Below are 24,389 nucleotides of genomic sequence, written 5' to 3'. Positions count from 1 at the left end.
ATTATTTAATTATTATTTTAATTATTTAATTAAATGTATTTAAATAAATTAGTGATCATGAGTCACTTTGTTAAATAAGAAATAAATGATACATGCATTTTAATACTTCAACAATTGATATATTAAGAAAAAAAATAAACACTACATACATTTTAATACTTCTTCAACAACTGATCTATTAAGAAAAAGAAAGTAAAAAAAAAAAAAAAAAAAAAGGTCCCTTGACTGAAATGTGCGTTTTCATCAACTTTGTGAAGGTTGCTGAGCACAGAAGTTGTGCCGGCCTCCATTTTGTAGACGGCAGCTCGACTGCGTTGCGAGAAATCCTTCTTTTTTTTTTTTTCCTGACAGGAAGTTTAGGGCGGATTTGCCTTCCTGTCCTTTCCTTTCCTTTCCTTTCCCAATTGCGGCGGTGGTCCCCGCGGGCCCACCGCCGCAATTGGGACGGATTTCCTCGTACCAGCTGACACCGACAAGAGAAGAAAGAAAGAAAGAACGAAAGGAACGCAAAAGCACTTTCTTTCCTGGCTTGAACGCCGACGTCGGGAAAGAGGTCAAAGTTCACGCTGCCGGGAACAATAGCAGGAAGTGCACGTACGCTTCCAATGCTGACAATTGAAATCGTTTCCTCACCTACTGGGACGGACGCGAGCCAGCCAGCCAAATCAGCACTTTTTTTTTTTTTCTCCGTTTTCGACTTTTATGGCCAGTCATCAAATGCCCACAATTTAAAAAAAAAAATGCATAGGTGAGGACCACAGTGGCTAAAGGCAGCTTCACCGTGTGTCTTGGTCTCACCTTAGGAACAGTTCAAAGGTCACTGCCAGAAGACCTCATTGACCTCTTCAAGTCATGTGGTTCATTTCACAAGTCTTTCTTATATTTGATCGTTCCAACCTTCCAGTTGGAGATCTGCTTGCGACCCCCCAAAAAGTCCGCAAGGTGCCGTCGAGCAAGGCAGCAAGGACATCGTTGCTGTAAGAAGATCTGAGGGTCAAACGCGAGCAGCAGATTAAGGGAGACGAAATGCGAGGACACGCTGATATTTGATTTATTATTATTATTCTTATTGGAAAGCTGCCTGCCGCGTAGAAAGTTAAGATGACAAAAGAGATTTGGATTTCCGGGTTCGACCTTGCTCGAAGCGCGTCGATCCTTTGCCATTTATCTGACTGGCCGTTTGCTGCCTGATAAAGTTCACCGGCGTATCGGTTTGGAAGGCAAAACGCACGCGACCCGGATAACGTTATCGCCGGCCTGTTGTGTCACAAGACGCCATGAAAAGTTCCGAAAACAATCGTGGCGAGGGGAAGGGGGGCACCCGAGCGAGGGTCTTCGCTCAGCTAATAAACTGCTGACGTGAAGATGAAGAGTGAGACGAGACGAGCCGCTGCAAAACGCACGTCACGCAGATTGGACAGCAGAAGCAACGCGAGACGTTCGCCAACCGCCAACAATCAAACCCACAAAAGTGCAAGCGGGCTCAAGGAGGACAAGCAACAAGACGGGCAGCACATTCACAATTCACAATTCACAATTCAAAGGGGGGACGATGCTGAAATTGGGATCCATCCGTCAAATAACAGCAATAAATAAGATCAAAAATACAAATAAAGTTGAGTTGAGGTCACATTTCTTTTGAGGGGGAAGCGCAAATCTTTTGGTGTTATTTCGAATTTAGAGCACCATGAGACATTGTTTTTCGCTGTTCTGTATTATGCAGCTGATATTTACTCGCCTATTTCTTGTTATCAATTTACTGATGAAAAGCACAAGGAAGGACACAAACGAGTACGCAAGTCCACAATACGTCCGCTTGGACATGTCGACAACCACACAAGGACACAAGAAGTTAAGTCCAATCGCAAACAAGTCCCCAAAAACTTCGTAGTATACAAATATTGAGCAGAAAATACGACACATTGACGAGCAGACGGTCGGACATTTTGCTGACACTTCCGTACAGTACGAGTGAGCGAGTGAACACTCAACGTCCGTCCAAGCGGAAGCGGACCAGCAACGCTTCGCAGCCAAAAGGAAGCGAGACGGAAAAAAAGAAAAAAAAGAAAGACGGCCACGCTGCACTGTCATCAAGATCACCGGCGACCAAATGCTGACTGGGAACTTGCTTTTTGTCAGCATTTTAACAATGGAGTCCTCGGACGACAACATTTACCAAGATGGCTTGAATTGGATTATAGTTCATAGAAAAAAAGCCTGCAAAATGGGGAGGGGTGGGGGAGTTCCTCATATTTTTTTTTGCATTGTATCAGTATTGTTTGTCATTAATTCACCTGAAACCTAATTTAAAAAAATAAATAAAAATCTCATCCCCTTCACCTGAACTTCACCAGATATTTAAGAGTCCCGCCAGAATGGTGAAGTTGTCAGGAGACCAGAGGAAGGATCAAAAGAAAGACAGATGAAGCAACCAGATGCCCACAAGGTTACTTACGAAACCACAATCTTTCACAAAATTTCTAAATTCCATCAATGTCAAGAGACCAGAGGAAAAACTAAAGAAAGGATAGATGAAGCAGAGTGAGATCCACAAACAGCCTCCACCAATTCAGTGACCAGTAGGAGAAGAAGCGAAATGTGGCGGTGAATCCGTTTACCTGTACGGTAAATATAAATATCAATATGAGTCACCATCAGCTTTTGATGATTTTTACTTTAATTTCTCTTCGAACAAGGGACACCAATTCCAACCGGTTAAATGTAAAAACAAGAATAATACACACAAATAGATCATTTAAAAAAAGATAATGGTAATAATACACAATATACATTGATAATTTTGAAAAAATAATCCTAATCCACACTACTGGACATTTCATTAGGTACAGTCTCCGGCAATTCAACTGGGGGGAAAAAAAACAAAACAAAAAACTGCCTTATAGTAGTGATTAAATTAAAGCAAACCTTATCTTTGTCGGTGTACCTAATAAAGTGGCCAGTACCTGTATAAATTACACCAATTAAAAAAACAACAACTTTATTTTGTTCAGGAATACTCGGAAAGTGCAAACAACTAAAATGATTGTTGTTACATGTTATTGGGTTTGTGCATATCGTGGTTGTAAATGATCAATATTTCACAGTCTTCATTTTTTGGTTCCAGTTTTAAAAAAAATCAAGCAAGGTGGACCACGCCCCCTGATGAAAAGCCCGACAATATAAATAGATACAATTTGAATATTGGCAATATTACATGTCAGTGCACTAAAATTGTGCTTGTCTGTCAATCTTTCACTCACCGATTGGACGAAGCCAGATCGTTAAAGTGACAGCGCTCCTTTTTTTTTTTTTTTTTTCTCTCTCTCTCTCCTGCAGTGTCCTTTGATGGCTTGTGCAACATTTTCCCTCTAAAAGTCTCGCTGAAAAACAAAGCAGGAAGTGAGAGGTAGCAAACAGGATGTGATGACACAAATACAATTTAAAAAAACAAAGTCGAAATGAAGAGGTGCCACTCTTCGTAGTGCATGCGTTCGTTTGCCTGACGCCAAACCAAGTTAAAACCTGATAAGTGCAACTTTCCATCCTTCATTCAACAACAACAACAACAACAACAACAAAGGTAAAAAGACTTCGAAACTACATAGACAAAATGGTCGCCATTGGGTTTGTGGTGGGACAGTTTTTGTGAGCAGCAGCTCTCTCCAATAATAACGCAAAAGTCAAAAATAGTCAACACCCTCCTTTTTCGTCATTAGCAGTCAAAATGGCCGCCCCAGTTTGATGAGTTCAAATGTTCACGTTTGTCCAGAATTAACCGCCATACAAAATGGCTGCCTCTTCATCATGCTGCAGGGGTGGGACAACATTGTAAGTCAAAATGGCGTCACTTACTTTGCCGTGAGCCAAAATGGCTGCCCTCATTTCCATTGGCGGAGAAATAAAACATGGCCGCCCTTGTATGACCGCTTCATCTTGATCAGTCAAAATAGTTGCTAGCTAGAACACATTTTCATCGTCGAGTCATTTTTAGCAGTAAAAAGTTCAGATTTTGTCCAGAATTATTTTTCATGTACAATTAAATACCTTTAAAAAGTGTTTTGTTTTTATTTGCTGTCGATTGATGATGACATCACTTGTGTTGAGCAAGTAGGTAACGACCAATCTGTTTTCTGAGTTTGGTCAGCAAACTGAACCATGATTGGTCGTTAGCTACTTGCTCAGCACAGGTGATGTCATCATCAATCGACAGCAAGTGGAAAAATGACTTTTTAAAAGGTATGTGAAAAATAATGAAGTTATCAAATTTAGGAACTTTTCACTGCTGAAAATTGTTCAATGAGTTAAGTAAGTGTAATCGCTAATGCTTCCTTTCCGTCGCAAAAGTGGCCATTTTCAGTGGCGGCAGTGTCGCGATTCCACTCACTAATCTCCCCGGCAACAGGCTCCTCCTCTTCTCCGGCTCATTCCCATGGCGCCGTTTCCTGCCCTCCAATCAGCCGGTGAGCTCCACGGGAAGCTCTCGGCTGCACAGCGCCTCCCACTGGCGAGCCAGCAGGGAGATGAGTCTCTCGCGGCTGTCGGCGGCCGGCACGAAGACGCACCACTGCACCTCGCCCTCGGCGCCCCCGCGCGGACGAGGCGGACGAGGCGGAAGCGGCTCCTCGCCCTCGGCGCCAAAGTGGTCCATGGTGAGGTGGCACAGCAGGTCCGGGCCCGGCAGGTCGTCGAACACCAGCGTGAGGGCCTGAGGGTACGTCTGGTAGCCCAGCAGAACCCGGTCCAGGTCGCGGATCCGACGGGCTTCCCGCAGCTGGTAACGCTCCCTACGGGACAGCTTGCAGTTCATTGGCAATTCCAGACAGACGCACGACAATCGCTCGTTTTCTTTCGCAAAATAAAAGCAATATTGGACTATTTGGATTTTGAAGTGCATTTTCCATTTGCCGGCGTTTTGCTTCTGAGGTGCAATTCGCTACTTGAACGAGCGTCTGGCGAGATCTCGCTGTTCTGCATTTTGAAATGTACTCTCACTTTTTGTCCAATTTCAATCACGCTTGGTAGTTTTTAGCATAATTAGTCAATCTCATCCCATTTTTATTTATTTTAGTCCAAGAAAGCATCATTTTATTTGTCTACCTTTAGTCAACAAAAACTGCCAACATTTTAGTCTAGTTTTCATCAGGACAACCATTTTTTTACCCCTGTAGATTTTTTTGTCATGTTGAACATTTCGGATCTAAAACTAGTTCACGTACAATTTTCTATTTATTGTTGGAACGTTTTAGCTGTTGGCTTTTTTTTTTTTTTAATAAAACCATATCATTTTTGTTGATGAACTAAAATGTCCATAGATTTGAGTCCAGTTTTAAGTGCAGTATATTTTCGTCTCGTCTTCATTATCGATGAAAATGCATACCGATTTAGTCGTAGTTATTTCTTTATGAATGAGAGTTTTAGTCTGGTGAAAAAGGTGCATTGACGAAATTATTTTTGTTTAGTTTTGGTTGATGACATTAACAGGAGATGACATCACCTGTGCTTAGGAAGTAGGTAACGGCCAATCATGGCTCACCTGTTTGCTGGGTTTGGTCAGTAAACTGACCGTCCACAACGGGCGGGTGTCACGCTAATGCGCAAAAAGTGTTTCAACGAAATACTTCTATTTGGACGCGTGTGAAAAAGCACCTGATGAGAGCGCAAAAAGGCGTTTGCCATCTTTGAAAATGCAGCAGCCTTTCCATTAAGCGGCAAAACTGAGGCTCCTGGAAAGGCATGGAAGAAGGCGGGGAACAGGAAGCTGACCTGGACGGCGGCTCCTTGGCGAAGTCCGGAAGCGGGTAGCTGACGTAGTCTTCGTCTAACAGCAAGACATCCGTGCTGGTCAGAATCAGCGTCCGGGGCTGCAGGACGGGAGATCGCTCGGAGGCCGAGCTGCTACCGAGTCCAACCTGCTCAGTCCGAAAATCCAGTGAGATGTCAGCTCCATAAGGATGGAAATTTTGGGAAAAAAAAAAAAAGAAAGACCTGAAACACCAGCAGGTACAGCAGCACGTTGAAGGAGCGCGAGGACGCGGGCGGCGCACCGGCGGGAGTCTTCCTGTCAGCCACGATGAAGGTGAGGTCGCCCATCTCCTCCTCGCTGGGGTAGATGAACTTCACCCTGCTGCTGTGGACCAGCTCGTAGTTGTGCATCTTGCCTGCAGGGGGCGCACAAATGCCAGGAAAGTCTTGGCAGCCATTCAAGGGAGACTTGACTCACGGAACAATTTTCAGCAGTGAAAAGTTCCGATTTTTGGGGTAGAATGAATTTGATGACTTCATTATTTTTCATGTGCAATTAAATTTTCCACTGCTGATGACATCACCTGTGCCGAGGAAGTAGGTAACGGCCAATCAGCTGTTTTCTTGGGTTTGGTCAGTAAACTGAGCCAATGACGTACTTCCTCAGCACAGGTGATGTCATCAGCAAGTAGAAAATGAAAAATAATGACGTTACCACGTTAATTATTGCGAGAATATGAACTTTTTACTGCTGAAAATGGCTTCAAAGCTGAGTGATTATGAATCCATTTCATTCATTTGACAGGAAGGTTTTTCTTGAAAACGTTTCATTAACCAAAACCGTAATTGCCGTAAGTCATTTTTTATTTACTGTCACAATATCAATAAAGATGCTTTTTTCTTTATGTGTGTAGATTGTCAGCCATCCAAGTCATGATAATCCACAAAGAGGCAATAATAAGGCGAATGATTTTTTTTTATTTTTTTTTAAAACAACTCCTGTAGTTCAAAGCACATTTATAAAAGTTTATCTGAGTTGGCTTTGAATTTCAATTTCTGACTTTTTTCCCCCTATCATCAAATTATCCCTATCGAAATTAATTTACACCACAAATTGAATTTAAAATGTAAGATATTGCATTTTGGACATTTTTTTTTTCTATGTTAAAAACATCATATCAGTGAAAGACATTGGATATTTTATTTTGTTTTGCACAATGTATAATAAAATGTAAAGAATTTCTGATCGCTTCGGTGAAAACGGCGATATGAAACGAGACGAGACGAAATCACGGCTGTTGAAACCGATTGGCTGTGAGAATTGAGCGTCACCTGAGCCGGTGCTGGTGAACCGCGAGTAGAAGTCCTGCTCCGACGGCTCCGGAGCAGGAAGCTTTTGCCGCAGACTGAGCGCCGACATCAGCTCCTGCAGGAAGACGCCCGTGCCGTAACTGTCCCGGCTCAGGCAGCAGACGATGTGCTCGGCTGAGTGGCCTGTGGAGCCAAAATGGAGTTGGAAGAATGACAAGAAAACCTGTATTACAAAAAGGCAATTGCTCAGAAACAGATGAGAAATCAAAATACTAGCAGTTCATACCAATAGATGAATTTGATAAGCTTGATCAAACTTCAGATGAATTTCGGTGGCCGATTTGATGAAGGCAAATTCCAAATACCAACCTACAAGCCTGAAGTACTGATCGAACAATCCCACATTGACAGAGAGCAGACGGCAGAGTGGGATGGTCAGGCAGCAGCAAAGGCACACGTTCGGGTCTGGAGAAGTGCTGACGTCCGTCTCTGGCAGACAAGCTGCTTCATGACAATGACACATTTTACACCAAGCAAATGAAGACTAACATCCAAGTACAATATATTAGGCATCTTTAGTCGAGGAATATGACGATATATTGCGATAATTAGTCTCCCGATAGATTATCAATACGCCTACGCAAGGATCCTGATGTTTGTAGTTAATATCCAGCCACTATAACGGCCACTAGGGGGAGCACCTCATAAGAGTGGCGGGGAAATGGACGCAAGTCTTCAGACAAAGAAGAATGGTGAACTTATTTGACTTGTCTCCACAAACTGACTCCACAAACTTTTGCATAAGTTTCTTTGAAAAATGTGGATTATATCTATAGTTTTAACATTTTAAAACATATTTTATGTTTCCATTTTTGAAGCACACAATTTCTGAGGAATATTAATATCATTGGATTTAATATTGAAGTCATTTTATTTACTTTTGTAATGTTACACAAAAAAATGGTCACGGTTTATAAAATGAAACAATTGACGATGTAACTGACTGGTTATAGTTATAGCCTTGTATTGCATATCATATCGTGTCGTATCGTGTCGTCCCACCGCTACTGTGGTTTACCTGCGAGGCAGTGTTGAGCGGCGGCAGCGTCTTCCAACAGGAAGTAGACGGCGTCGGTGGACAGCAGGAGGCAGCAGGCCACTTCCGCCTCTGGCGCGGCGTACAGAACCGCAGACAGCCACAAGACCTGCCGCAACTCTTCCTCTTCAGACTTGGGGGGGGGGAAAAAAATGAATAATGAGGCTTCAAACCTTGAAATAAATGGCTTACAGATCTTTACATATTTTGATTTCATTTTTTCAAATTAAATCCAATTATTCAATCCTAACGTAAAAGTATTTTAAAAATGTTGAATCATTATTTACAATAAATGACTCAATTATCTAAGAAGAAAAAAAAAGCATTTTAACTAGATTAAGTGCAATTTCTGGAGAAATTGTGTGGGAAGGATAAATTATATGAAAATTACAAATTAACTCATAATTACTTGTAATAGTAGTAGCAGTATTACTAGTAAATATTAAAAGGACACTTGACTCATTGAACAACTTTCAGCAGTTTTGTGACATCTTAAGAAGTTTAAGAAAGAGCAGGAAAATGTGAATGTGAGTTTTTGTACACTGCAAAAAAAAAAAAAAGGTGACTATGTGAAAAAGTGAAGCCCAAATCTGCTGAAATGAAGTGAGTGAAATGACGGCGTGCTTACCAGTGCTATATGTCTCTGGAAATATGTCAAGAGCTGCTCGCCATCAAGCCCAGCCAGGAGTTTGAGTCCTGGGGAAAGAGCCGGGATGAGATGCGGGGACGGCTGGTTCTCTTCCAGTCGGAGATGGGAGGAGCTGCAAGAAGAGACCAATGAGAAAGGCTGACCATGGAGGAGAATTTTTTTTTTTTTTTGGTTCCATGCTTTTGTTAGAAAAACTGTACTGTAACATATAAGGACATAAACTGGTCCAAATAATAATACACGATAGTCCATTGTGTGCCATTAAAAGTAGTGTGGTGGTTTAGCACGCAATTCTGTCTGTCTTGTGAGTGCTTTCTTTTTTTGCATTTGTCCCATTCAGAAATATCATCTTTTGCAACTTGAAGTTGCGTCATTGGGAAATCAAGGCATGACGTTACCCGCTGGTACTGTGTGATCTTCTGCTACCGCTACAACAGCACCGGTCAGCGGCGTTTCTTTTATGACCTGAACAAACAAACAAACATGGTGTCAATCCAAAGCAAGACTTGTGTGATGAAGCATTTGCAAGAAAAGAAACTTTCATTTATTAACATTTTATTCACGCAGTCCAATTCATTATTATTCTCATTTCTTAAAAATATATTTCGTTTTCATTAGCCAACTACTTCATATGTAAAAGTATTTATAAAAATGTTTCATTAGTATTTACAATAAATCACTTATCTAATAAGATAAATGAATGCAAAAATAAAAAAATTTAAAAAAAGCATTTTAACGAGTAATTCACTAGTAATAGTAGCAGTAGTCATACTAGTAGTATTACTAGTAAATATTAAGTTGTAGTTGAATGATAAATGATGCATGTTAAAAATGTTTATTTACAATAAATGATCTTATCAGTTAAATGAACGCAATAATACAAAAGCACTTGACACCCCCTCACAAATGACGCAATTCCTGTTCTGACTCTGAAATGAAACGAAATGAAACCAGCGATTGTCGTCATCATCATCATCACCTTTTGTGTCTTCATCTGGGTGCGGCCAGCATCTGCACGGGAGGGGCAGCGCCACCATCTTCAGTCCCTCCATCGCCACTCGCCGCCGCTTCAGCTCCGCCAAGAAGGACGTCTTGTCCTGGGCCAGCGGGAAGAGCAGCAGCAGCGGCAGCGGCGGCGGCGACGGCGACGGCGACGACGGCGGCCTCCCCCCACCGGCCAGGAGCAGCTCCGCCATGTGGCTCAGTCTGGACAAATGTAGCGTTCATTTCCTCAACAAAAACTAAGCAAAAATAATTTCGCCAACACACTTTTTTCACTAGACTAGACCAAAACCCTCACTAATAATAAGTGGGACGAAATCGGTTTGCATTTTCGTCGACTAATGAAGACGAGACGAAAATGTCTTTCACTTCACTTAAAAAAAAAAAAGAACTGGACTAAAAATTGATGGACAATTTAGTTCATAAACAAAGACAAGACAAAAACAAAATATGATTTTGTAAAATCCTGACTCAACTAAACTGTCATGTGACACACAGCACAAACATGCGACTAACTGATTAAAAAAAAAAAAGTGTGATTGAAATTGGACTACATTTCAAAATGGCCGACAAAATGAAGACTAGACTAAAGTTGCGTTCAAGTGCGCAACTTTTGAACGAGGTGCTTCAGAACCGAAACATGGCGCCGTTTGATTTGACGTGACTCGGCGCTCGGAAGTACCGAGCCATAAAAGTCCCGTCTTCGGTACCCGCCCCTTTTCCTACCTGCTGCGGTGTTTCGGGTGTCGGCAGGACTTTCCGCCCGTCGTCTTCCCATCCTGAGCAGCTCTGCGGTTGGGGTGAAGCACCACCGAGCCCAGCGGCACGCGCACCAGCCTGCACGAGTCCCGACGGCGGCCGGCGGCGCTCCTCCCTCTCCCCGCCATCTCGCCAACGTCCATCTTCAGCACCCAAAGGTGTCGGCGGGTGAGGAAGAGGAGTGACGGGAGCTCCTGCGTGTCCGACGGGAGTTGACGAGAGCCGGACGAGGGCAGGAGGCGGCTTAGGTAGCCTCCCCGGGCTCCTCGACTCTCCTCCACTTCCCAGGAGTTGAGGAGGGAGCGGGGGAGGATCTGAGGAGGCTCGGCTAGCTCCGTCCCCCGCGTCAATCTTTGCAGCTGGGCCCGGATTCTCTGGAGCTCCCGGGCCTCGGAGAAGAGGAAATAGCGAGCGGCGCCGTCGCGGAGCCCGAAGGCCAGACAGGAGGCGGGAAGCTCGGCATGCGGGGAGAGCAGCAAGTGGGGAAAAGGCAGCAGGAGGTCCAAGTCGAGGCTGGACACAACCGCCTCCGTGGACCCGCTCTGGTCTTGGTCTGGAAACACACAAACAACAGCATTTGGAAGCTGATGGAAGCTTGAACTCCGGATGAGCAAAGTCACGTGCCAGCGAACTTGGCTCTGTTCACCGATGCTAATAAGACTGACGTGCTATGTTCACCCGCCTGGAGAACCTGAATATTAACCGGCGGTTACAATTTATGAACAACTCACTTTGCCATCGTGGGGATCCTCGCAACATTAACCAATTGTACAAAACTATTTCAAGGATAATTGTATTACGGTGAATAACTTCATCAACCATAAACCAAAAGGGATGGAACGATACCAGCAATATCATATCGCAATATTAAAACTGCCACAATATGTCATCGTCACGTCACAATATTAACTCATTTTCTCCCAAAAACGTATAAATGCTTTCTATATGAAATGTTTTAAGTGTCCCAAAGACGTATTTATCCGTTTTTTTTTAATGCTAGACAGAAGGCTTTGATGCAGCCTCTCAACTGCAGAAACCGGGTGAAAAAATGGTGGTAATTACAATAACGGCCAGCAGGTAGCAGCAGAGTATAAGGGATTTCCCCACAGTTCTAAACAGATTTGTGAATAACCATAAACTTAACTATAATGCTAATTGCTTCAAAACGGAAACAGATAGAATACGTACTTTTTTTCCCTGATAACAAGAGACTCTAATCTTTCTTTTAGTAGGTTCCACAACATTCCGTGGGCCTTGCAAAATCCGTCCAAATCCAGTCAAACAGCGAATGAAGTGGATCGTTTCTGTGAAAATGGCGGCGAGTGAATGAGTACATCTTTTAAAAAATTTCCATTTGTGCAGTTCTAACACCTTCTGGTGGCTAGTTGTTTTTTTTTTAGTGCAGTTTAATTTTCATACAGCATGTTTTGGCCCTTCTATATGTTTCAAAAGCACGCTATTGGTCAGATAAAAGGCAAGTTAATATGCGGGTGAAGCGAGTCAATATGTGGAGGAACTCGCATTAGTAAGTAAGTAAGTGCCTCAATATTAAGGGTCATTCGAGATTATAGATTGTTTATATGTATTGCTGTAATGTACAAAAGCACAATGCATTTTTTTTTTTTAAGTATGAGATTAAATTTTGACAATATTGTGACCTCTTTTGTATCGCCGACCTCCCCACAATATAATAATTATCGTATCGTTACATCTCTACTAACCAATGTTATGTGCTGCTAATTTCACACACTAGTATCAGAAGCTGGGGAACATCACTCCATTAGATAATAGTACCAAGGTTATTGATAAGCAAACTTGACGGGTTCCTCACTATTTCCCAATGGTCCCAAAATAATTGACATGCTCGTGTTACCAACGCAAGTAACCAATTGCACTAAACTTATTCACAAGTCAACGTCACTAGGCTGGGGAAACTCTAACATCGGCAAAAACGCTTAATAACAATTGGTAAAATCACGATGTATGCGGCCATAAACGTGAAATGATGTCAACGAGGTTTTGTTTGTTTTGATCAAAAACACCCACTAACTATGGCCAGCAGATGGCATCTCTCTTCAATGAGCTGCCGGTGCTGCATGAAATGACAGCGGAACATGACAAATCTGATGAAGCAGAATGTTTTCCAGGATGACGTAATGATCAAAGCCATTGTCACATGAAATGTAATTGACAGAGCGTCGCTAAACAAAAAATATTCGTGTCAAAGTCACTGTCACAAAAAGCTTCTTTCTTTTCTCCTCGCTCAATGTCATTGAATTTTCAAATGGTGATTACTAAAGAACGGAATAAGGTAGAAACATACTTTTTTTTTTTTTTGGAATGAAAGAATGGAAGCCGATCTCTCGTGTTTATGTAGTAAAAGCACACAATATTCTGTTTGCCTTGAAAGACCAGTTAAAATGCTCAAAATCAGTAAAAGAGTTCACCACTAGTACCAAAATGATTAATAAGGCAAAATGAACATTAAACAATGAAGGACGTTCCTATATTTTACCTGCATCCAGATCGGTTCCTCTGACATCACGTGATAAGCGCAGCAAACACAAAAGATTGTCCGTCAGCACCACGCACACAACGTTCTGCTGCACCTCCTCCTCCACCTTCAGACAATAGCACCAAAGCACAGCGTTGACATTCTCTTCCCGCCGCTCCTCATCACGCGGGCGGGAGGGAGGAAGAGCGGGCCCGGCGGGGAGAGGAGCCGGCGACGAGTCCGCAACGGAATCGTCCGGTCCCATCTCGAAGTAGCCGTCTCCGGAGAGCGGACTGTCCACTTGCGTGCCCTCCACCGGGGAGGAAACCTCTGTGGATGGCCACAGTTCCTCCTCCTCCTCCTTCTCCTCAGCTTCCACCTTCCTCTCGTCCAGCTCCTTCAGGGCAGCGTGGAGGCGCTCGGCGAGCAGGCTCGTGAAGAGCTGGTCGGTGACGGTAAAGGAGACGACGTGAGAGGCGAGCAGGGGACAGCAGGTGGCGCTGCAGCTGGGGCAGGTTGCTTCGGGCAGACTAGAGGAGCAAGAGGAGGAAGAGGAGCACAATTGACGATGTGGTTTTCTGTGAAAGGTGGGGGAAAGGGGAGCTTGATTGGATTTAGCTGCTGACCAGGGAGTTGCGTTGGCCGAGGCGTCGTGCGCACCTTCGGACAGACGGACGGCAGGTTCGCCAACCTGCACACAATCGTTCAAACAAGGATAATCACGAATGACGGTTACATTCCAGATCATTTCATTCCATGTAGTTCTCAGTCGCGCAATTCTGCCTTTACAGAAACAAAAAACATTTCTCTACTTCAAGTCAACAGATGGTTGTCATGGCAACAGTGTCCGACCTGAGCGGAAAGGTGCGCATTGGAGGAAGTTGCGGGAGGGAGGATGATCGGCGAAACGGCGGCTTCTTCTCGGCTGGTCATTTCTTCACAAAGAAAAAAAAAAAGACACGGGAATGTCAGTAAACTTACGCCAAGTCATTTTTATTGGGAAATAAAAGTCATTAGTGACACAAAGAATTCAGTAGGAATTGAACAAAATCTCTAGGGGGCAGTCTCATTTTGACGAGCAGTCATGGCCAACTAACTAACTAACTAACTAACTAACTACCTGTGTCTTTCTGGACATGACTTCTTGACCATTTTTTTTGTGTTTAGAGTCTGAAGAAAATGGGGGGGGGGGGGGGGGGAAGAGTATCCGCTTTCAAGCAAAATGGCAGATTTCTGTGTCTTTTTTTGGAATGTCTCCTTGACATTTTTCTTTTATTTTTTTTTTGTGGGACTACTCCTGATTGACGTGCTTACCAAATGTCATGTTTCCATGACAAATAGGCCGAGAAAATGTCAAGATGCAAGTGAAACTGGCCTCAGTGGCTGAATTTTTGAACAACAACCAGGAAATGGAGCAATTTGAGGCCGACGACGCCACTCAACATCCCACAGTCATGCGCACGATTGATTACCTTGCCTGGTGCAGGAAGCCTGCTGGGCCTGACAGGAAGAGGAGGAGGAGGAGGTGACAGAATGAGGGGCAGCAATGGAGGTGCAAGAGGAAGAGAAGGAGGGAGGAGGAGACAAGCGAGAAGGTGCAGCAGAAGACGGCTCGGTCTCCTCACTGATCTGACGAGAGGACAGAGAGGAGGAAGCCTTCAGAGAGCTGACATCAACCAAATCATTAAGCAGAGACATTTTGTGATCGCGCACAACTCAGCAAATGCGGAATCGCTGCGTCGGCAAAAATCAAGACGCCATTATTCTCAAGACACGAGGGTGAAAAGGGATTTTGCTTCAGTACAGTAGGCCGTACAAGTCGATGCCGAGTTGGAATTTGGCGCATTCATTGCAGTACCACGTTGTGCCACAACATGCCGGGCAGCACTGAGCTCGCCTGGAAGCGACGCGTTCCGTCGAGTACGTTTCAGCTTCCACCAACCGATCCGTGGATCGGCGGCGATCTGATCTGACCACGGATCGATGATGATCACCATCATCACAGATACATACAAAAAAAAAAAAAAAGACAGATTCCTGCACCCCATGTCGATGCTGACTTGATTTATTTTGATGATTGCACAACAAACGTTACCTTCTTGTCGCCGCTGCTCATGCGGTCTTTGACTTCTTTGGCTTTCTGAATGGCTTTCAACACTTCCACCGTGTCCAACTCCTTCTCCGTGGTCACCTGGCCATCCAGGCACACCTGACGCACATACACGCTAGCGTTAATTTTATCGGCCATTTTTAAAATTTGGTCTCAGTTTCAGACTTAACGCTTGTTAGTTTTTATCATAGTCAACCTCATCCCCTTTTATTTAGTCCATTTTTAGTCCACTATAAATCGAGCATTTTAGTCTTTATTTGAGTCCAAGAAAACATTTGAACAAAAACGGTTAACATTTTAGTCTATTTTTAGTCATTTAATCCCTGTATTTTTTTTTTTTTTGGTCAGCAGATTATGTGGAATATTCCGGATCTAAAACTATTTCACGTACAATTTTCTCTCTCTTTTTTTTTGGTTGATGAAAAACAGCTTGACACACAAGTGGAGTATATCAACAAGTGGCTGGCAAGTGGTGGGATTACCATGATTTTTTTACATTTCCTATCTGTCGCATGTGTTTGTGCATATTGCATATTTGAAAGGGGGTGTGTCACAAGGCAGTGCCGGATTAGCAGAAACAAGATTTGACAAAATCTTTTCTTTTTTTTTCCCATGAACTAAAATGTCCATTCGATTTTAGACCATTTTTTTTAAAATTGAAGTATATTTTCGTCTCATCTTCATTAGTCGAGGAAAATGCATAATGATTTCGTCCCGGTTATTGTTTATTGATGAAGGTTTTAGTCTAGTCTCAAATGTATTTTTGGTTGAGGAAATGAACACACGAACAAAACAAACAGCGTTGCAGCAGCGGTGGCGTTACCTCTGCCGCTCGCTCCCCAAACTGGGCCAGGACTTTGGTTCTGTAGTCGGGGATGATGCAAAAGGGGTTGGAGGTCAGGCCGAGCTTCTCCAGGCACGGCAGCGAGCCGATGTTCTTGATTTCCTCCAACTGCAAAAGGCACACCAAGACCCTTCTTCACAAACGTGCTCCTTCCGGTGCGCGCCACGCTTCCGCTTACTCGTGCCAGCTGGTTGTGGCTGAGGTCCAGGTGGACCAGGGAGTAGAGCTTGCTGAGGCCCGTGAGCCGCTCCAGCTGGTTGCCGGCCAGGCTGAGCGTCTTGATGTTGCCCAGCCGCGTGTGAGCTGCCTCCAGCACGCACAACTTGTTGTAGGACAAATCCACGTGGGCCAAATTGTACAAGTGCTGAAGAGAGAGAGAGAGAGAAAAAAAAAAAAAGGTTTTCCCGGCTGCACAACAGTGATGAGCTGGTACATATGGAGGACCAAAACTGCCAAAATTCTAAATAAAAAAGTGAAAATAAAAATGGATATAAAAAATATATTTCAAAAATTATATCCAAAAAAATATACATTGAAATAAAAAGGGCAAAACATACATGTACATAAATAAATACATTTGTATTTAATTTTTGAATTATATATTTTTTTTATATCCATTTTTATTTTCAATTTTAGTCTTTTTTTTATTTATTGATGTAGTCATTTATTTATTTATGTATCCAGTCATTTATTTATTTTGGCAGTTTTGGGCCTTACGGCCAAGTCGAAATGTTATTCATTCATGTCTTTCATTTGTATTGAACTTTGACACTTTTGGCCCTCCAAAACGTACCTGAAGGTTTTCCACCGAGGAAAGCTGGTTGTGGCTCAGATCGAGAAACTCCACCTGACGGATCAGTTTCTACAAATGGGTGACAGATTTTAGAACGCCAGAGGAAAGACGACAGACGGCTCTACTCGCACGCAGGCCGCGTCTCACCACTGAGCCGTCGATGGCGCCGATGGCGTTGTGGCTCATGTCCAGCGTGGTCAGGTTTCGCCAGCGCGGCACCACGGCGGTCACGGGGGAGCCCCGTTCCGAGCCCTCGGCTTCCCACTGAGGGAACTCGCTGGCTTCCGGTACGAGGACGAACTGGGGGGGGGCGTGACAGGCAATGGGAATTTAGGGTAAATTCAGACAATCATTTAAATACATAATAATAATAATAACAAATTAAAATGAAAAATATCTTTTTGCCACATTTTCTTAAAACTCGTTCATTTAATTGTGTTAATTATTGAGTTTTCATTCATTTGTCATAGGATAATTTATTCCTAAATAAAAGAAATGCACCATTTTAAAATCTATGAAATAAGTTGAGTGGATGTAATGAAAAATCACATTTAAGAAAATGAGTGTTATGAAACTCCACCGCGTCTCTTTTGCGTGTCGAAACGTTGAAAGGCGTTCGTACCATCATGCTGTCCGTGGAGCGATGAATGTTCAGAGTGACCAGGCTTGACCTCAGAGACGACAAACCTCCAATTTGTTGAGCTGCGCACTCGCTGATCTGAGGACAGCCGGAGAGAGGCAAAACGGAAACATTCAGAACTGTATCAATTTGCATCATAACCAGCCCACACGTCGAGTTACTCTGACTGTCTACAATGTGTCAAAGGCCAAAGGTAAGCAGAGCTGCATTGAATTGTGTTGGATGCCTCCAGCAGATTAGCTTTTGGAAACATGCTTGATGACAGTCTATTTGGGTTTGATGCGTCCGCCGCTTAAACGGCACGTGAGACCAACGCTACTTGGCGTGGTATGAAGTGCTGCCTCCACCAGAGAAAATGGTACTTTTGAAAAGCCTTAATGGGCACTCGTTGCACAAATACTCAAACCCGCGTCAAACTATTAGCCTCGCCCCCGGTTGTCATAGCAACAAAGGCCACGCTTGCTACTAGCGCAACACTAACAGGCTCATTTGGAGAGATGTAACGATACGATATCGCGATATGAAGGTCACGATACGATAATTAGCACAATATTGTGGGGAGGTTGGAAAAGGTCACACACAGTACTGTAAAAAAAAATGAATTCAGACTAACACAGCAATGACAAATATAAAAATATTATAGTAAAAATATTGCGGCACTAATGCAATCAGACGTTGAGTTCGTCCACATATCGACTCTGTTCACAAGCATATCACGACTCGTCCTCATCTGACCATTTGTGTGGATTTGAAACATAAAAGGGCCAAAACATGCCTTGTGAAAATTCAACTGCACTAAAAAAAGTAGCCACCAGAGGGTGCTAAAACTGCACAAATGTAAAACAACCCGACTTTTTTTTTTTTTTTTTTTTTTTTAAACAGATGTGCTTTTAATATAAAGACATGACGACGACGATATATTGTGGCCGTTTTAATTTCGCGAGATCACGATATCGCCATTACGGTTACATCCCTACGAATTTCCACAACAAATACTGTGTAAAACTACAGTATAATTCTCAACACCTTTTATTTTTCAGAAAGCATTTGATGGAAATGTTAAGTGGGCTGGCAATTGTTTGAAATAGCGTAAAAATATGTCTTTGTAAACAAAGCAAAAAAAAAAAAAAAAAAGAAAAAGTGTTGACCTCAATCTGAAGCAGCGACTTGAAGAAAGACAGATCAAAAGGCAGATTGCTCTCCAGGATGTTGCTGCTTCCGACTGGAGCTCTGGTGCCGCAGATCTGCAGTGTGATTCGGGACGATTCATTCAAAAAAAATAATCTCTCTATGAGTAAAGTGGAGCGAGGTGAAGCACGCGGCTGACCTTGAGGTAGCGCAGCCTGCAGGTGAAGTCCAAGATGTGCCCCAGGTCGGTCTTGGCGTCGCCGTTGCAGCAGGTGGGCTTGGCCAGACGCAGCTGCTGCGAGACGGCGTGAAGCTGCAGCGGCCGCAGGGCGAACACCTCGCCGGCACACAGCAACTCTTCGCCTAGCAACAAACACTTTTGGGATTTGTTGCTTTTCATCACGTCCTCGTCACAAATAACTTTCACCATCCGGCGATCAATCAGTCATTATTTGAAAAAATACTTATTTTAAAACGCTATTTCATCATATTTAACTGTCGTGAGTGCGTGAGCCGCAACTTTGTCAGCAGTCTATCAGCCTTGGAATAAGATTGAAGAAAGAAAAACATTTTTTTCAGACGAAAATAAAAGCAAAATTAAAACAGAAGCCATTCAATGAGACTATAACTAAAATTGACTGACAATTTCGTCAATGGCTAAAATGAACATGACAATTCACACGAACCAATCAGAAGGAACCAAACGCGAGTCGGAGAAAAGAAGCATTCACAAACTGTCCACTAGGAGTGTGACGATAGATCAATATCGCAATAAATCGTGATACTTTGTCTCCTGATAGATTATCAATATGTCTACGCAAGTATTACGATATTTGTAGTTCATATACAGCCACTGTAAGGGCTCCGTTGTTTATTACTTATTGCGCAATGACTTGGTGGGCCACCAGGGGGAGCGCCTCATAAGAGTGGCGGGGAAATGGATGCGAACAAGAATCAGATTTACTTCCTGAGCAATACATCGATAATCGTGGCGTCATATCGTGAGATTCAGGCGCCGGCCTTCCTGGGTGGAGTTTGCATGTTCTCCCCGTGCCCCGTGTGGCTCTTCTCCGGGTACTCCGGTCTCCTCCCACATTCCAGAGACATGCACGGCAGACCCTTGTGAGGAATAAGCGGTCAAGAAAATGGACGGATGGACACTGACTGTTTGCTTATGTTAGCTGACTCACTGCCAGGTAAGCTTGGATTCATCACCTGGAAACCCAAAAGGAGAAAACGGCAGGTAAGCAGGTAAGCAAACCTTTATGGAACAACTCCTCAGCGAGCGCAGCCGTGATGCCGTTGATCTCCTGAAAAAAAAAAAAAAAGAGAGCGCAACAAATCAGATTTATTTCACCTCCTGTCTGTCCCATGCGTTTGTGCTGTGTGTCACATGACAGTGTCACATGACATGACAGATGAGCGGAGACAAGATCTGATCAAAATCAGATCATTTTCGTCTCGTTTTTGTTCATGAACTAAAATGTTTTTATTAAGTGAAGGACATTTTTAGTCGACAAAAATGCAGACCGATTTAGTCCCAGTTATTGTTTATGGATGAGGTTTTTAGTCTAGTCTAGTTTTAGTCCGGTGGAAAATGTGTGACTGTCGATGAAACGATTTTTGTTTAGTTTTTTATTAACGAAATTAACACTAGTGTCACTAGTGAACAAATTCATCGGATTGATCATTTCCAGTCTTTCCTATATGTTGCTTTGGATTTTATACAATTCAGACTTTGTGAAATGGATTTATGATGAAAACTGAGGTCGCACTTTATTTGTCACCACTAACATTAAAAAAATGACGTCAATATTGCGGTTTAGTATTGCAGCAGTTATCAGTTTACACACTGGCGCCGATGTTCACATGTTGGCTCCCATGGAGACGTTTGTGCCAACGGTGGGACAACTGGCCGACTGCTGCACTTCGCGAGGTCGCAACTGGTTAAGATTAGAAACGGCTGAAAGGCATGTTGGGAAGATTTACTAGCACAGTGTCAAGTGATGTTGTTGACTCCCTTGTTGGAAATACAGTCATGCCAAGTCAATTCATTTGTTCTGGATTATGATTTTTTTTTTTTGTAAATAAAATTACTGAATAAGCAGTAACGTTTGTTCTAATTTATTTCATTAATTCATTTATTTTGTTTTACAATTTTTTTTTTTTGCTAGTATAAGATTTTTTTTTTGGGGGGGGGGGGGTTTAATCAAAAAAATAATATTTTCCCCCCAATGCATTTTTAGTAATTCTAAGTGGATTTGTTGTTGGCCTGCTCCCAATTTCCTGCAACTGGCCGAGGTCTCAACTCAGCTCAACTTTATTTATAAAAGCAATTGAAAACAAAGTGCTGTGCATGAAACAGATATCCGTCAGGCAGTAAAGAGTAAGTTCAGTAAAATAAGAGCAAAACAAAACATTGTAACTATAAAATTGACATCAATAAATGAATGAATAAATAAACAGGTTTACTGTTTCAAAGTGTCAGTTTTATAGTGAGCTTCAACAGGAGTGAATTCACAAATCAACTCACGTAGAGGTTGAAGTGAAGGAAGGCGGCGAGGGGAGCGGGCGTGGCCCCCGGGAAGTGGCGGAGCAGCGCCTGAAGGTAGAGCTCCAGCTCCTTCTGCCGACGCTCCACCAGACTTTTGGAGTTCTTGCCCAGCATCTTCTTGGGCGGGAGCAGATGCCGCTCCACTTTCTTCTCTGCTGTCAACTGGGGAGAACAAAAACAGTCAAACGCATCAAGAAACAAAAATAACACATTTGCTCTCAACTGCTGTCGGCCACAACTTAAGGCTGCTCCATTAACGGAAAAATAATAATCACCATTATTTTGGCAATTATTGAAATCATGATTATTCAAACGATTATTTTATTTGGGTTTTTTTTTTACACAAAACAAGAAAATGTTTAAAAATATTAAGACCAAATAAGAAAAAAAATAGAAACATTACATTATAATTATGCAAGTTCCTTTTGGATCAAACAGAATTTTTAATAAAATATATTTATTTATGCTGGCAAAAACTTGAAGTTGGAGTGCAAAATGTGCACTGTGAAAGTAGGCCGATTTTTTTTGGGTACAAAAGAAAATGTTTAAACATAAAAAACAAGTTAAAACAATTAAGATGAAATTATTTGAAACACTATAATTACACAAGTTTCTTTTGGATGAAACAATTTATTAAATTAATGATTTAAAATTTAAAAAGGGTGCAAATGTATACATTTAAACAACTCAAATATTTGTATGAATCTTTTTTGACAATTATGCTGATTTTGCAATTGTGGAGTGTAATCATTGATATTGTAATTGAATTTCGATTAATTGTACAGCCCTACCACAACTCACACTAATGACATAGTTGCTAAGCCACGCCCCTTAAAGGCACACAAATGCATAGGAAATACTTTTTGCAGATAATAGTATCCATGTCCTGATGTTGCTATCATAACATAACAAAAAAAAAATACTGTGGAGGTCTGATTCCCATATTTACCTTCTCATGGAGGTCATGAAAGTCACTGTAGCGATGCTTCACCGTCCAATTGTGCTCGCCGTCCAACACTTCGATGATGTAAACCTGAAAAAGCAAACAATTCACTTTGACATTCTACAAGCAATACCAATACAAAAAGTGCATGTGAGGTTTTTGTCTAAGTATTGTTGTTTGTGATTTTTGTACATAGATACCCTTATATTGTTAATGATGTGTGTGGGGGGAATTATATATATTGAAATTGCCTATTGGTTTAATGTAAATGTTGCTTCGATTTCCAGGTAAGATATTCATCAACACGATTCTGATTAGCCCTTAGGTCGTACAGCCAATCCGGCTTGTCGACTCAAAGCGACAGTCAAGTAAAATGAAACTCATCAATTCAATTCTAACAACTCGATGAACTCAAACACGACCGGTCCCGTTTAATCGCCAATTTTTCGCCGACTTCGACGTCAGGAGTCAGGATAGAACCACAAGCCAAACTAAGCTAAGCTAAAATAAGCTAAGCTAAGAGGCGGAAGTCAATCTTACCGTGTAGTTTTCCACTAACTCCGAGCCCACAACGCACACTTTTCTTTCCGAAAGCTCCTCAGTGAACGGGCCGGCTTCCATGGTCGTATCGGGGCAAGGATTGCGCTCTGCCTGGGGGTTAAAAAACAAAACAAAAATGAAGTGTCATTTAAATCGACTTTTTGCGGCGGCGTAGTTTGAGTCTCTCCGTTCGCCGTCGGCGGCCATTTAATTTGTTGTTGTCACGACAAGCGGCTGCTGACTTCTTCTTTATACTCGAATGTGATAGGCTGGGCGCAACTGTGACGTATGCTTCCCCCTACAGCTCATTTTTGGTATTTCTTTTTCCTTCCTTCCTTGCTCTCTTTTTGTTTGTTTTTTGTTTGTTTTTTTTACTCAGGTAACCGCGTAGAAAGGCTAGAAGTTAACTAATGGATTTTGATCCTGTCAATGAAAAAAAGGGGGAAAAAATGAAGGAAGGTAAGAAGGTTGGTAAGAAATTAAGGAAAGTTGAGCGGATGAAAGGACGAATGATTGAAATCGTTATGGAGCTGCAATAAATATGTGTCAATGCGTACACTGTACCGACTTTTTTTTGGCCCACTTGACTTAAGTTTTGTTCTGTACACCGAGCGAACGTTCAAGTTTTTCACTCAAATGAAACAAGTAATACGCATTTCAGCCACATGGGGTCGCTTGACACCTTTCATATTTGATTTCAAAGTTTAACTGAACTGTGGGCGACGTTTCATGAAGTTCATACTTAATATAATCATGTAGAGCATAGACTGCAGTGATGTTTTATTATATATATATATATATATATATATATATATATATATATATATATATATATATATATATATATATATATATATATATATATATATATATATAGATTGAATGATAGAGATGAAGGTGATGGTGAACATAAATGTACAATGATGAATAACATTTTAGAAGATTTTTGGCACATTACACACATCAGGTACAAATTTATTCTAGATTTGTGTCCAAGTGTTTACAAGGAAAGCAATATAGCAAGTTATGATGCATTAGGATCAGGTGGTTGTCGTTTTCCAGTTGTGAGTGGTTCCAATTTGTTTCATTCAACGATTTTATTACCGTCAATCGAAATTTATCTTGGCTCTCTTCACCCAAACACGATTCACAAATTTCCCGTCCTCTGATTGGTTGATTGGAACTTGTTACATTAAGTTGGATTAGTAAAGCACACTGCATATAAAACTTGTAAAACATAAAAACTTGTATTCGCACTTCAAAATGTTTGCTTTTTTCTTGTTCACTGCAAAACTGATATTTATGTTTGTGTACAGCAATGCCTGTTCTTAAAGTGCTTTATAAATAAAGTTGAGTTGTAAATATTAATAAATGATTTTTTTTTAAACCCGATTACAAATATGTTAGTTTTATTTTGTTTATCATGTTTTTTCTTTGTTTATAAGAGAATATTTTATCATGCAACGGTTGTGAAATGTGGTTAAAATTGAAAGTCATCTGGAAATAAAAAAGATAAATTTAAACGTGTTAAACCACTTTTCAAACAGTTGTATCTTTCAACACAAAGTTGGGTTGTTTTGAGGACCAATAAAGGTCCGGAGTTTTTTATTTTTATTAATCTAATCAAAATTGATCCCAAGTGTCTATTTGGAGGAGACAAACTGTTGGGAAACACAAGTGTACCTAATACTGTGTCCAGCGATTCTGTTGCTGGTGTCAATCATCGGAGGTGGGCGGGGCTCCAATGGATCAAGTTTCATCTGCGGGCAGAAAGCGGACTGAAC

At 42.0% G+C, this 24,389-nt stretch overlaps 1 protein-coding gene across 5 annotated transcripts; it reads right to left on the bottom strand.

Moving 5' to 3' along the window:
- Positions 1-2,654: 2,654 nt before the first annotated feature.
- nisch (nischarin) lies at positions 2,655-24,335 on the bottom strand. 5 transcript variants are annotated; one of them, XM_077529624.1, is made up of 27 exons: positions 24,289-24,335; positions 22,606-22,716; positions 22,072-22,155; positions 21,102-21,284; positions 19,830-19,878; positions 18,768-18,931; positions 18,589-18,684; positions 17,423-17,518; positions 16,948-17,100; positions 16,801-16,869; positions 16,186-16,371; positions 15,987-16,115; positions 15,149-15,262; positions 14,526-14,682; positions 13,906-13,988; positions 13,680-13,744; positions 13,075-13,583; positions 10,527-11,112; positions 9,778-10,004; positions 9,197-9,263; positions 8,778-8,910; positions 8,132-8,282; positions 7,423-7,557; positions 7,075-7,236; positions 5,986-6,158; positions 5,764-5,909; positions 2,655-4,784 (listed from the first exon to the last, which is right to left on the bottom strand). In XM_077529624.1, the coding sequence occupies exons 2-27, from the start codon at positions 22,684-22,686 to the stop codon at positions 4,454-4,456; spliced, it is 4,329 nt and encodes a 1,442-aa protein (XP_077385750.1). In that variant the 5' UTR covers positions 22,687-22,716; positions 24,289-24,335; the 3' UTR covers positions 2,655-4,453. The 5 variants fall into 5 exon arrangements, with proteins under 5 accessions (XP_077385750.1, XP_077385749.1, XP_077385751.1 ...); XM_077529623.1 differs by lacking the exon at positions 24,289-24,335 and having other exon boundaries at positions 22,606-22,850; XM_077529625.1 differs by lacking the exon at positions 24,289-24,335 and having other exon boundaries at positions 7,423-7,554; positions 22,606-22,849.
- Between the last annotated feature and the right edge of the window lie 54 nt (positions 24,336-24,389).

The sequence above is a fragment of the Festucalex cinctus genome, chromosome 8 (genome assembly GCF_051991245.1).
Source record: "Festucalex cinctus isolate MCC-2025b chromosome 8, RoL_Fcin_1.0, whole genome shotgun sequence".
Lineage (NCBI taxonomy): Eukaryota > Metazoa > Chordata > Actinopteri > Syngnathiformes > Syngnathidae > Festucalex > Festucalex cinctus.
This window is presented reverse-complemented; position numbering and strand designations above follow the sequence as displayed.

What these genes read in the sequence shown, in the direction of transcription:
- nisch (XM_077529624.1), bottom strand. Translation starts at nt 22,686, where the DNA reads ATGGAAGCCGGCCCGTTCACTGAGGAGCTTTCGGAAAGAAAAGTGTGC. An exon ending in TCCTTCACTTCAACCTCTAC is followed by an intron (nt 19,879 to 21,101) that starts GTGAGTTGATTT and finishes TTTTTTTTTCAG; the next exon opens with GAGATCAACGGCATCACGGC. An exon ending in CCCAGATGAAGACACAAAAG is followed by an intron (nt 9,264 to 9,777) that starts GTGATGATGATG and finishes TTGTTTGTTCAG; the next exon opens with GTCATAAAAGAAACGCCGCT.